Here is a 14649-nt window from a genome sequence, read left to right on the forward strand (position 1 = left end):
ATGAGTATTTCTCTTTCCCACAAATGCCTTCAACTACATATTTAAAGTAGTAGAGATGGAGTTTGGTTTGTACAACAGGACATCTTCCTCTCTCCAGATCTGATCCAAAGGGCAGATCTTAAAGATGAATGGGAGGACAGGGAGGCAGTGCTGCAGGGAGGGAAGAAAGGATGGGCAAGTCCCATTTTTTTAACTGGCCACTGCTGTATATCACTGTTGCTATTATTGCAGGCATAGATGCTTAATTTTTTTTGCAGTGTGGTCCTTTGCATACTTAACTAATCCCATTGAACAAATTGGGATTTATTTCTGAGGGGGGGGGAATGCATAGATTTAAACTGCAACAGGGCAGGTTTTTTTTTAGTGCATTATGCAACAGAAAAGGTAAAGAAACTACCTTTTTCATGCAAAAAAATATAATTAGTTTTACAATTGTCTTTTCCCACTAGTGACTTGCAGTAACATGTCTCCTTTATTTTTAGATTTGATTCAGGACTGGTCTAGTGACAGTGCTCCTGATATCTTCTCATTTGTTCCCTATTCATGGAATTTTAAAATCATGTTTCATCAGTTTGAAATGATTTGGGCAGCAAATCAGCACAACTGGATTGACTGTTCCACAAAACAACAGGAAAATGGTGAGAATGTTTTAAAGCAGGCATGCTACACTCCTTTCCATATGCAGCAGTAATACATGCTTAACCAAAACAAATTCCTTCTTATCTGAAGATAATATTCATCTCCTTTTCCCCTTTAATTGTGAAAAGCCTTTAAATCCCTGATGTAGCAGCGCCATTTGCTAGTTCTACTAATAGATTCCAGTTCCTACAGTCACTAAATTTCCACTTTTTCAGTGTAGCTAATTGTATATTTTATAGAGTGCTCCACAGAAAGGGGAAATAAATCAATAGTGATTAACCAGGAAGTATGGATTTGCCTGCATGGTAGGGTAGCTGTTTCTCATACGTTCATTGGGTGTCCTTTCTCAGGCCTTCCTTAACATTGAGGGTATCGCTTGTCCTTTATTGTCATTTAGAAAGCAATTGATATTGAAGAGGTATTGACTCATCAAAAGGGGAATGGAAGCAGGTACAAACAAAATTCTAAGATGCCTGTTCTCTTGTTCCAAGTAGGAGCATTCCAAAACTCAATGAATTCAGAGGTGACAAGAGTAGCTTATGTGCCGTTTGAATAAGCAGATAGAAATCCATCTGTTTTGACAAAAACCAAAGTCAGGGATGACGGGCCCAACCCATGTCCAAGCAGAGGATTTTGGGCACCAGTGTGGCCTGATGATATATTTGACCTGTGCTGCCATTTTCAGGGCTGTGCTTGTAGTGAGCTCACTGTTTTCGATGCCAGATGACTTTTCTTCAAGGGCAGTGACCATCGTAGGGATGGTTCAGGTTATAGCCTGCCCAAATGTCCTGAATCTATCAATTGCAAGGATACAGCATGACTGTACATGACTCAGTCATTTGTGGGAGCATCTTGGGCTTCCTGGATACTTTCTCATGCTGAGAAACTGTCCTTTTCCAGTAGTTGTACTACTCATACTGTTGTTATTGGGAAAAGCTCACAGCTCATCATTCTCTATCTAGTCATTTATAGTCTTAACATATTGGTCTTCATTATGAATGATGATGAGTGACTTTTCTCTGCTCTCCGCCCCGCCCTGCCCCCCGCCTTGTTGGTTGTGAGTTTTAAAAATTATTTTCTGGATGAATGCTGTCATATGTTAAATGATAAATAATGGGAACACTCATATATTTAAAACATGTATGATAGGTTTCGGCTCCATTGCTCTTTGGTGCCACCTGGATTGATGTTACCAGACCTTCCTTTTCCTCCTCTTGCAGGTGTCTAGTCCCCTTTTGCATTTGATACAGTCCTGCTTTTTTGTTACAGCAGCATGGCTGTGCCATGTGTGGATCAGAAATATGCAGGTGACACATTGTTCTCTTAATGATCCACACAGATGTGTTGCTGGGTCTTTAAAAGACACAAATTACCTGCAAGTTGCGTATGCTTATTTATGTATGTAGATGCAAATCTAGGCCAGTGGGAAAAGTCACTCTGTAAGTAAAGTTTTTTTTAAAGAATAAGTTAGAAAGAAGGGATGGAAGGGCTGGGGCAGAAGAGATGAGGCTCTGTGCAAAAGACTTTGGGGGGGGGGCCCCTGGGCCACTCTCCATCAATGTGCTTGGTATTGCAGTAAGGAGAAAAGTGGTTGCATCGAGTGGCTGCTTGAATAAGCTTTCTTTTGAATCTGAGTAAAAATGGGAAAGGCTCTTTCATTATCCATATAAATGATATCTATTGAATTAAATTCTTTCAGTTTTTCTTCTTGTTCTGTTAACCTTCTGTAGCTGAGTGATACATGTGTGTAATTTGTTTAGGAAGAGGAATGATAAAAAGCTCTTTTTTGTCCTGTCTTATATCTGCTGAAGCACCAGTGTGGTCTTTGTTAAGAGAATTTTAACAAATAATTAATATTTGATCCCCCCCTCCATTTTATTTTCTTGCAGTTTATGTTGCAGCCTGTGGGGAAACATTAAACATAGTTTTCTCCTTGCCTTTTACTGACTTTGTTCCAAGCACATGCAGTACTAGATTCTCTTTAAGGGTAAGTGGCTTTACTATTAAAACAATAAATTCCATATGCCTCCTCGTTCTTTGCAAAGAAAACCTGAGCTTTAAAGAAGAAGAATTCATCACAACTGTTCTAAAAAAAATCTTATTTTTCATTCTTTAGTGCATATTCCCAGTGCTTTTTATCTTTTACTCAGTTATCTCAAAAGACTGTGGCAGTGCTGGTGTGACTAATGTTAAGTAACTGCATTAGTAATTGAAGGCCAAAACTTTAAATAACTGTTTCTGTTTGGACAATAACTCTTCATAACATGCATATCTTTGGCTAGGCATTTTAATCTCTATTCTAAAGGCATGCACACAGTGGCAATTGTAGCCTTCAGTTAAATAATAATAATAGAAATACGAAGATTAACAATTTGGAACGATAAGCACAGTGCCTTTTGTATAGCTTTGAATATATGAGTTTACTAACAGTAGTAGGAAAATGTGGTTATTTGCTTTGCGTTGAATTTATTGAGATTGTTCCAGTGATATGCATTTTCTTTAATGTAACTGATTTTATCATACATTATGTAATTGTGCAAAACAGTAATAACTCTTTGTAAAAATGTTATGATGTATTATTCCTTCTATAAAATGTTCTTTAAAAGTGCAAGTTATGTTATTTACTATGAATAAAATAGTAAATTCCCCATTACATTCCTTGAAATTGTTATTCTCTACACTCAGCTTAGATTGGTGAGAACAGTAGATATGAATTGCGCATGAAAGTAATGTTTTTGTTGCACATGTGTTCAAAAAAGTAATGTACAAAAATGGTATAGGGCAAATACCAGTCCTCAGGCTAAAAGTATTTTCCATAAAGGTTTGACGCTGTTGTATGGCTATTGTGTAAGTCTTTTATTCATTTTATATTTTCAGGGAGAAGGTCTTGATCTTCACTTACTTCTACCTGACTGCCACCCCAGTAAATATTCTCTTTTTATGCTGGTGAAAGATTGCCATCCTAACAAAGTAAACCCTGAGTCTTGCGTTTCGGCTGATAGTCAAAGTGGTCAAAAACCAAGCAAACAAAAGTGGAGGAACTTGACTCAAGAAGAGTGAGTTCTGTTTCTCTTACTAAATACAAAAATGTAACAAGGAGCTAATGTGTTACTATTCATCTAGGTTCTTGTGTTTTCTCTCAGTGTTATAAAATGGTTAATAAAGCAGTCAGCTATCACAAAAATCTTTTATTTGAAGGGCTGGCTGGGTTGAATGCTGGACTGTACCAAGCATTATGCTCACAATTGACTATGTGTGGCATCCAATTTATCCCCAGAAGGCTGATGAACAGTTAAAGCAGTCATGTAAGTGCCAACTTTGTTCCTATTATGTTTTAAAATGTTGAAAATGGCAGCTGTTATCATTTTGAAAGAGAAAATAGAGCTTAATCAGAATACTTTGAATCCAAGCAGTACAGTTCTTATCAAAAGTAGAAGGAAGGTGACCTCAAAGAGGCATTGATTAGCTCGTGTTTCAAGACTTGTGGCCCAAGACTTGTGTCAGGTAACCAAAGTTAACTAGTTTACTTGTTTGTATTTGTTTTTACATTTTCTAGCAGTAATTATAGCAACAACCCATACTTTGTTCAGTGAATATATAGGGTCTAAAAGCATAAAACATGTGTTTATTTATTTTATTTAATACAATTTACATGCCACTTGATTATTGTAGGGAAAAACTCAAAGCAGTTTATCCCAAAAGGTAAAACATTAAAATCATCACTAAAAATTTACAGCTGTAATTTAAAACACACAGGTTAAAAATGCAATAAAACAGACTAAAACAAATTAAAAATCCTGCAGACTTTCTAAACATCTGGGTAGACTTGTCCAAATAAGAATGTCTTCAGCAGGTGCTGAAAGGAATACAGTGAAGTTGCCTACCTGATATCAAACGTTAAAGCTTCCTTGAGTTTTTATAACTATAAATCCATAAATGTTTTAGCTTGTTGTGCAAAATTATTTTCATTTACTCCCAAGTGTCAGAAATGGAAGAATCAATCTTATCTGCATCGAGACCATCACAGAAAATGACAGACAGGGGTATATCCCCTTCCGGTTCTTCCCGTCTCCCTGTTGACCCCTCAGAGCTTCCACCAGACAGACTCCGTGTAGAACTGGAACTCTCTCCAGACTCCCATATAACTTTATATGGGCCTCTTTTGAAAGCCTTCCTTTCTATAAAGGTATGATGAACTCGCTGGTCTTACCTTTATTAAAGCACATGGAACAAGCAATGTTTTGATCTATGAGTCATTTTACCGTGTGAAGGAAAGTCTAGATGGTTCTAGCTTGGGGAACTGAGTGTGATGTTTCTGTGTAGATATGGGTCAGTGTGTGCTGCCTTTTCATGTGGGTGATAGCAGAAATGTGAGCTGTGCAGTCTACCACCAAGTTTTAAGTGTTTGCAGTTTGTTCTGTTTTGCTCTAGTATTGGGTACTTTATAAATAATGAATACAGTTTTGTTATTGCCAAATCAGCCTTCCTCGTTGCTTAAAAAGCTTGGTAATTGGAAGCTTTTCATCTGTGAAGCATATGATAAGATACTTAACCCTGATCATACTAACTATTCATATATAGTTTAAAAATGAAAGCTTGTTTATTAGTTTAAATGGATTGTGGGATTGGAGCTTTATTGTGGTGTCAAAGGTTTACGTTATGCTCTTTTATGATGTGTTATGCTAATTGGTCCTGCCAGGAAAATTATTTCGGTGAAGATGACATGTACACTGATTTTGAGGAAGTGATTTCAAGCCCCGTACTGTCCATGTCAACTTCTTCAAGCTCTGGGTGGACTGCAGTAGGAGTTGATGCTGACAAAAAGGAGAGCGACACATCAGCCAGACATGCTCACCCCCTCACTTTGCGACCTTGGGATATTACTGTGCTTGTTAATGTGTACAAAGTGCATGGGCGACTGCCAGTGGTAAGTGCTTTGGGTGCTTTGTTTATCCGCAAGCATCAGATGTGCACTGGGTTGTTTAAAAAAACAAGTACGCACATAGAAAAAGAGAATTCCTGACTTTGATGTATTGGTCATGTTTGACTTGGGTGTGTCCCTTTAAGTAGTACACACACATCAATAGGAAATATTGTAAAGGCACATGGCAAAGCAATGTATAGTTCCTTGGACAAACATATCTTATTGAGGTGGGGCAGTTTTTACCTCTTCCTCCCTCCCTCCCTGCTTTCTTTGGTAATGATGTTGCTGCAGCCACAAGGTTATGGAGAAGCTGCAAATAGCTGCAGCCATTTTAGTAGTGAGTCTCTCACAGAAGCTGTTGGTGCTTCTTCCCCCTCCATAGGATGCCACACAGCAGTTTTCTGTATTGTGCCAATAATCACATTTATTAATTAGTTCATTATCAAGAGTTCGGTTCTATCTTTCTATAAAATATCCCAGATGATCTCTTTCTTTCCGCCAGCTGCTTGTGGAGTATTTTACCAAGCCTTAAACTTGAAAAAAAATGTGCTCTCCCTCCAGGCTTACTGTACAAGGAAACTTATACCTGTTGGGAAAGACTTTTCTAATAGATGACTAGCTGAATGTTGGCAAGAAGCTAGCTATTAAGAGTTACATGAGCTTTATTTTCCTTGGGAGCACTCAATGTCAATTCGTCTCTGAGTTGCATTTCAAGACCCATATCAATGGACAGTGTTAAAGTGACATCCCTGTCTCATGTGCGCCCATACATAGATGTAGGCATGTGTCACAACCAGAAGCCCACTCTTTCAGATCTTGGCCCTAGAGAGATGGGCCATCATAGGGACATTGCTGCTTGTATTGGGAAAGGGGAGGGCACAAACTTTCAGCCACACAGCACTCAAGGATCTGCACAAATAGTTAAAATATTATGCTGATTTATGGGATTGAATTACTTCCCTATGTGCTTTGAAGAGTGTTGCGAGTCCTTTTCGTAATCTGACTATTTGAACAGCTTTGATATTCCATTGAACAACATTTGATGGCATTTTTGGTGTTTTGTACTGCAGCACTGCAACAGTGAGGGCCCTGAATGTCCCACAGCTTTCTTGGAAAGGTTGTGCTTTGAGATGAAAAAAGGATACAAGGAAACTATGTTACAGCTTGTGTTATCACCATTGAATTTATTCTTGAATGACAACTATCAGGTAACATGGGTGAATCATTTTCTTGTTAGTTAGTTCAAGCCTTCATGTAAGGTTCTCTATGACTACATACTTTCAAAGCTGCTTGAACAACTATTTGTTAATTTGACAAATTGTTTAACAAAATTTATATACTGCTTAACTGTAAATAAAACCTCTAAGCATTTTTTCCTAAGGGTCAGTCAGTTCTGCTATCCTTTCTTAAATGTGATGTAGCACTGCCTCCTCTCGCCACTGTGTTTACATTTTATGCCTTAAGATACATTAGTGGTGGCACTGAACTTACAAGTATTCTGTGATAACATTGCGGAAGCAGATGAGATGGAACTTCCCCTTTTCCTCCTTCTCTTTTCAGCTAACTAACTCTGTTCCCCTTCTATCTGGCCAGTTCTTCACCTTCTGAGCAAATTTCAGGGCACACTGGGTGCTGTAGGGAGGTGGAAAGAAAAGGAAGTCCAGTTCTGCAAATGGAAGTCCATTGTGCATGAGGGATGACACTATTATATGTCGCTCATTACAACCATGTTTTTTCTCCATAAAGATGTGTTGCTTCAGCAACCTTAACTCATATTAATTGTTTTAAACTGTTTATTTTGTTCGCCATAGGTAAACAAAATAAGTAAGAGTCATAAGCATCTTGATCTAATTTGTGCATTTTGACAAAATTATAGCTTACATGCATCTGATGAACCTATAAACATTTGCTTTTCTATTTCAAAAGAAGAGCAACACTATTGCATAGTTGCAAAATATTAATCCATAGCCAGGTAAAGCAGGCTTATTTTAGTGGGCTTTCTCCCCCACATGACCAGTCTTTTATTCTTCACAGAGGCCCAGTGTGGATGAAGTTCTTCGTGAGGGTCATATGAGCCTTTCAGGTCTGCAGCTAAGGGCCCATGCTATGTTTTCAGCAGAAGGGCTGCCTCTGGGAGCTGACTCTTTAGAATATGCATGGTTGATTGATGTGCAAGCTGGGAGCCTGACATCTAAAGTTACAGTTCCACAGGTATGCCTCATAGCTTTGGATCTGAACGTGTGCACTGTTTTCTTAGCATGAACCAAGCGCCTGATCCAAACACGCTAAGCCATATACAGCTCCTATACCTCCTTTCTTCACATGGGCAGAGACGCAAGTCAGGAAGTCCCAGTTAATCATAACTTCCCATTTAATGCAATCTAGGAAACTATGGTTAATGGCTTTCAAACAAGCCAGACTATGAAGCCATTATTTAAAGTTGGCTTATGAATCCTGGTTTGCTCGGAAACCATCAAAACTCATGGTTTGCATGTAATGGAAAGTGTTCGTTGAGTGCAGCTTTCTGGCTTGTTTTCCTGCTCTCATGAAAGGGTGGCATGTGAGTCCCTGAAACTTTTGCATATCCTGGCTTTATTAAACTAGGTTATGATTCTGCAAGTTAGGTCACTAATTTTAGGCTTCCTTGCTGTTTTTCTGAAACACCAGATATTGAAGGGAATATTCACATGATTGTTTCTATCTAAAATGAATTGAAATTCCAAAATGATAATCAAGGGAGGAATTTTAGATAGAGAGAAAGAAGGAAAAGAAAGAAAGAGAAGTACATGGACTGTAAATGTTGGTCCAGATTTTTAAACCTCAAAATGTTAGACTTAGTTCTTTGTTTATCCACAGTTTAAGAAGAAAAGCATCAGGAATTTCAAATAGCTTCCACATGCACCTTTGTTTGGTTTGCTTTAATTTACTTGGCTTGGATCCACACAATATATATTTTTTTAAGCCAAGTTCTTTAAATCTGACTGAATTAGTAAAACTTAACAAAGGTGGATAAAGCACTGTCAGCTTTTGTGTTCCTTTTTTTCAGGAATCTACTGTAGATAACGTTGAGGTTCTCATTTGTTCATGGCAGTTTAGGTTCTGATTGCATAGGAGAAAACACCTTGTAAAAAGACTTGAAGAAAGAGGCTTGTGGTGAACTTGCATGTTGAATACATTCTTACTTTTTCTATATGAACGTCATCCCCCCCCCCTTTTTATGAAGTACCGTATTTTTCGCTCTATAAGATGCACCAGACCATAAGACGCACCTAGTTTTGGGAGGAGGAAAACAAGGGGAAAAAAATTCTGAACCCCAGAAGCCAGAACAGCAAGAGGGATCACTGCGCAGTGAAAGCAGCAATCCCTCTTGCTGTTCTGGCTTCTGGGATAGCTGCACAGCCTGCGTTTGCTCCATAAGATGCACACACATTTCCCCTTACTTTTTAGGAGGGAAAAAGTGAGTCTTATAAAGCAAAAAATACAGTAGTTAAATGTTGCATGAGAAGCCATTATGTTTAGCACTTCAGTTTCTGTGAAATATATTTTCAGTGAGAACAGCAAAGTTGTTCACAATAATACGCTTACTAAAAAGATTTCTCAACAAAGTGCTGCTTCATACTCTCTAGGGATAAGAAGCTTGTTATAACTGAATATATTATGTGTATAAAAACTAGAATGGAAAGTCCATAGGCCTCTTTTCCAGCTGAAATTACTTTTTTAAAATTAAAAGTCCAGTTATTTTGTATGTGTATTTTGGCAAATACTTCGACTAACATGTGAATCAATACGTTGGTTGTCATGCAACTTAAGCAGCTTTGAACAAGCAGCGTGTTTTTCAATTTTAATGTTCCATTTGTTGATCCTTTCCAGTTTTTCCTGTGTGCTTCTTTAGTGTGAATATGAAGAGTAGAAGTTATTGGTTGAAGGATTTAAACAAAGAAACAAACCTGGAGTCAAACAAATGCAATTTATAAAAAGAGGGTGCGATGGGACTTTCACACCTCCTCCTACTCCTCGTTGCAGCCCCTGTCCCATCCTACCTGTTGTGGATAGTCCCCCAAATCTCTGCATCAGATATTTGGGAAATGCAGGGGGGCTATGGGGGGGGGGAGCGGTAGGTGAAGCCACCTTTACACAAGCACAAGTCTGTTGTACAAGTGAGTTAAAACTCTATAGCAAATAGTTGGTAATAATTGTTGACTACACCTGGCAGCTTGCATTCAAAAGCTACCTTGTATGATGCCCTTTCCCTTTTTGCAGACCTAGGATGTATGTCATTACAACGATAATTATAAGGGCAAGATTTTGAGCTCATTTTGTAGAATCAGTTGCAAGGATCGGAAGCCATGAAAGTTCAGTTTCTTGGGTCATTTTTCAAATAGTTATGAAAACCTTCAATTTTAATGACTGTTTCACTGTAGTCAACGTGTTCTTACCTTTTTGCAGCTTGCGTGCCTGCTCGAATGGGGACAGACATTTGTGTTTCATGTGGCGTGCCGTGAGTTTGAACTGGAAAGGCCGAAATCTGTAATCATATGTCAGCATGGAATTGATCGCCGCTTCTGTGAAGCGAAGGTAAAGCCTAGCTACAATCTGATATTTTCTAGCTATATTTTGGTAAGATAAATTGGTCATGTAAGAAATAGGTGAACATTTGGAGGTTAATGCCCTTCCAGCTTTATTAGTAGTTGTGGCGAAGCCCCTCCCCCACCACCATTGCTGCCACTTGCTCATGAAATGGGTGAAATACTTTGTACACATTGGAATTCATAAACTAGATTGATGCAAGCTTCTGAAATAAATAAATTCTTTAAATCCATGCCTCCCCTTTTTGTGGAAAACAGAAATGCAGTTGCAGCATTCAAAATGGCAATATGGAAGAGAGGGATTTCTTAAAAAGTTAAGATATTATGCAGAAAAGTAAGACACCCCCTTCCCAGGACACCAGTTTTCCTGTTTAGAAGGTGGAAATCCTGTTCGCATGTTCCACAGTTTGCAGAAGAATAATCACTGTTCTCATGCCTTTTAAATGATACCAAGGAGAATATGTAATTATGTCCTTTTCTTTTCTTTTCTTTTCTTTTCTTTGCATAATTGTGTTTTCTGTTCCAAATATTCTTTAGATAAGTTGCATCTCAGGCCCTTGTCCAACATCAGATGCATTAAAGTACACTATGACACGACTTGCAGTAGATGGGGCAGATATATACGTTGTAGAACATGGTTGTGCCACTAATATAAAGGTAGGTGTTCTTTTCATATCTCATGACCCTTCATTTCTGTAGTACTGTAATTCTAAAACATTATTTTACACTTTTCTTTAAAAGAATAAGCTGTTGCTATTACATAATGTGCTTGGGAAGGAGGTGCTTGAGGAGGGAGGGACATGGGTAATGCCATCCAAATTTCATTTATCATGGGTAGGGGGAGAGGCAGACTTTTTACTGCTACCTACTGATATTTTCTCTCTCTTTAACTTTTAGATGGGTGCTGTACGCCTTGCCAATTGTAACCTCCACAATCAGTCTGTTGGTGAAGGTGTAAGTGCTGCCATTCAAGACGTCCAGCTACGACAATACATTGAGCAAGTGAACAGTTGCCGAGTTGGCCTTCAGCCTGCAGTGCTGCGGAGAGCATATTGGCTAGAAGCAGGGTCAGTCAATTTGGGCCTTATCACTGCTGATGTTGCTTTAGCAGCAGATCACCATTCTAAGCATGAAGCACAGAGACATTTTTTGGAAACTCATGATAACAGAACTAAGAGGTAAGAGAAGCTACAGGTGAAAAAATGTCTTTAAGTAGTCATATGGGTCTAAAAGTGAAAATGTGGCCATGCTTAATGGGCTATTGAATGATGCACAAGTGAAATGCTTATATTTAGGATTTTGCATGAATAAATCTTAAGTACTTTGCTAATAACTAGAATAAATATACTAAGGCAGAATTTTGTCATTGTGATTTAATGGGCTCCATGTTTAGGAGTTGATGTACTAAACCATGAGAGTTAGTGACAAGGATTTTTGGGGAGTGGGGTAATTTAATTTTATGCTGCAACCCCCATGCCATAGCCTAAGTCTTTAGAGCAGCAGTTCTCAACCTGTGGGTCCCCAGATGTTGTTGGACTACAACTCCCATCACCCTTAGCTAGCAAGGCCAGAGCTCAGGGATGATGGGAGTTGTAGTCCAACAACATCTGGGACCCACAGGTTGAGAACCGCTGCTTTAGAGGCACGCTCCCATTATTTTTAGTGACAGTTGGCTTCCTTAAGCACCTGTCTGCTTTTAAAAAACATCCAACCCAGCCTTCTTAATCTGTGCAGATTAATTTGCTTGTTTGGCTAAATGGGTGAAATAATTAGCCTCAATTTCTGTGAAAGTTTGGAGGCTAGTAGCACTTGGAATCATATTATTCCATTGAATTAAAATATGCCTCTTTTTAAAATGTTACCTTTTCTTTTGTAGGTTATGGTTTTTATGGCCAGATGATAATACAAAGAATAAGAGAAGTAAGAACAAGTGTGGCTGTCTTGGAGGTTGTAGGTTTTTTGGTGGCACAGTTTCAGGATTAGACTTCTTCAAGCTTGAAGAGCTGACACCCTCAAGTAGCTCTGCTTTTTCAAGTACAAGTGCCGAATCAGATATGTTTTATGGACAATCTTTGCTACAGCCTGGAGAATGGATTATTACCAAAGAGCTTCCCAAAATTATGGATGGTAATTAGTGTGTGTGTGTCTGTACAAATGCATATACTTGACAAAATATTAATATATTTTGGAGATTATTTAGCATCATAGTAAATAATTTCCCATTTAACACTAGCTAGCTAGTGGCATAAATAAAATAGCCATTATTTAGGGGAAAGTGATATAAAGAGATGTCACTGAAATACTGTTGATGTTATGATTATTGCTACATATATAATTAAATTGGTATGCCTAGTTTCTAATATTGGAGATGATAATGTGTTGTACTGTAAAAAAATATTCCAAATTGGTAACTGGGTTGATTCATGGATAGCTTGTTACAATTTCTACAAAAATTACAAATAAAACATATATGTACTTGCTCCTCAAATCCTTTTTACCAAGAACAAAGGGAAAGTGCTGATACCTTTATTATTGACTGTTTTGTATACAATATTTTCTTGCTTTGTTCTTAGGCAAGGCAAATGGCATTAAAAGGAAAGATTGGGAATGCCGAACTGTGGGAATAGAAGAAAGAAAATCTCAGCACCTGAATTTACAAGTACCGCTACGATCTCATAGTTCTTCCTCCTCTTCAGAAGAGAATAGTAGTTCTAGCGCTGCACTCCCCTTGCTTGCAGGTGATAGAGAAAGCCCTTCTTCCGCTGTTGAAGACCACTTGGGGCAAAAGGAGTTCTTGGCAGGTGCAAAAAGAGAAGATGCCCATGGAAGGTGAATATGCTGCTTCTCAATGTTCATTTACTACACAACAAAAGCTTTGGCTATAGAACGTAAAAACATTTGTGGCAAAGCTAGCAACAGATAGTACCCAACTAACTTGTTCCAGCAGTGCAAAGATTTCCTTGTGGGCAGCATTCATCCCCCCTATGAGTGCTCCCTATATCTATTCTGGATTTCTCCCCAACACTCCAGAGCAGATTTGGGGAGGACAAGGAGAGGAGGGGTAAAGTTATTTGGCGCAGGTTGGAATCCTAGTGCTGACAAAATGGCTGATTTTGATGCTACCCATCAAGTCTAGACTTGTTGCTTCCTTGCTATGTAGAGCACTGGAGGAGTGAAGGGCAGGAGAGAGGAACCATTAGCTTATACTGTGTATGGATTATATATAGTGGCTACTGTCCAGTCCATTATATACTGTATACTGAAGATACATTGAAAATAAATTGGGACTTTAGCAGGTGCCACAGTTTGTGGAATTGTGACCTTTGTTTAATCATTTATTGTAATCTTTTGTGAATCCCGTGATTATGGATTATATGCAAATTTATTTCTTCAAATCATTCATATTCCACTGTTCAACTGGAAAGTTTCTTCTTATTATAGAGAACATGTGTATCATTATTGAGAAGAATGTTTTCTCCCCCTTCTAGTTCTGCAGCAGAAGGTTCGGAAAGTAGTCCTGTATCTCCTAACCTCCAAGAGAGACCTGTTGGACAATCTCCTCTTAGATCTCCTTTGAAACGGCAAGCATCAGTATGTTCTACTCGACTTGGAAGTACCAAAAGTCTTACTGCAGCCTTCTATGGAGATAAGCAACCTGTTCCAGCTGGTGTGCAGTTCAGCAGTGATGTCTCCCGCAGTGATGAAAATGTCTTAGACTCTCCAAAGCAAAGGAGAAGCTTTGGTTCATTCCCATATACCCCTTCTGCAGACTCAAATTCATTTCATCAGTATCGCTCCATGGACTCCAGCATGTCAATGGCTGATAGCGAAGCCTACTTTTCAGCAGCTGAGGACTTTGAACCCATAAGCAGCGACGAGGGTCCAGGAACGTATCCTGGGAGAAAAAAGAAGAGAAAGCAAGCCAAGCAAATTGATTATGGGAGAGGCTCAATCTATCACAGTGTAGAAGGACCCTTGACTACTACATTGCATGGAGAAACTAGTCACGATCCAAAGGTCATACCAATAAAAACTCATCCCTCCCAAGCGTCATTTGTTTCTGCTTTGGGAGTAGAAGATGAACTTGTAGAGCATTTATATGTCATAGAAGCTGAGAAGGCTCCAGAGAATGAGCAAATTACTTCCCAGCAGCCTGTCATGAACTGCTACCAAAGTTACCTTACCCAGTACCAAGTGGTTAACTGGTCAGTCAAACATCCAACAAACAAAAGAACCTCTAAATCATCCTTACATCGCCCTTTAGATCTTGACACTCCGACTAGTGAGGAAAGTTCCTCATCTTTTGAACAGCTTTCTGTCCCAACCTTTAAGGTAAAAAATAGCACAGTGAATTTGAAATCAATTTAAAGGAAAGCAAGCACTTGAATGGGTTGTAAAAAATGCATGGGGAGTGCATAGTTTTAGTGAATCTTTGTTACGGTGAACTTTGAAATGACTTGCTAATGTTATATAAAATAATTATCATGGATAAGTGTGTTG

General features: G+C 38.6%; 1 protein-coding gene across 37 annotated transcripts in view; it reads left to right on the forward strand.

The window, feature by feature from the left end:
* The window catches only part of BLTP1 (bridge-like lipid transfer protein family member 1), a 102223-nt gene that overhangs the window by 26107 nt on the left and 61467 nt on the right, over window positions 1-14649 (forward strand). For all 37 annotated transcript variants that reach the window (XM_083460286.1, XM_083460297.1, XM_083460320.1 and 34 more), the window contains exons 15-28: window positions 483-638; window positions 2529-2626; window positions 3517-3695; window positions 3838-3944; window positions 4620-4825; window positions 5339-5566; window positions 6634-6771; window positions 7598-7774; window positions 10010-10138; window positions 10687-10806; window positions 11047-11327; window positions 12026-12276; window positions 12723-12978; window positions 13638-14481. In XM_083460286.1, the coding sequence (XP_083316412.1) occupies window positions 483-638; window positions 2529-2626; window positions 3517-3695; window positions 3838-3944; window positions 4620-4825; window positions 5339-5566; window positions 6634-6771; window positions 7598-7774; window positions 10010-10138; window positions 10687-10806; window positions 11047-11327; window positions 12026-12276; window positions 12723-12978; window positions 13638-14481 (3170 nt within the window). The remainder of the gene's footprint in view (window positions 1-482; window positions 639-2528; window positions 2627-3516; window positions 3696-3837; window positions 3945-4619; window positions 4826-5338; window positions 5567-6633; window positions 6772-7597; window positions 7775-10009; window positions 10139-10686; window positions 10807-11046; window positions 11328-12025; window positions 12277-12722; window positions 12979-13637; window positions 14482-14649) is intronic.

The sequence above is a fragment of the Podarcis liolepis genome (genome assembly GCF_965112155.1).
Source record: "Podarcis liolepis genome assembly, chromosome: 9".
NCBI lineage: Eukaryota > Metazoa > Chordata > Lepidosauria > Squamata > Lacertidae > Podarcis > Podarcis liolepis.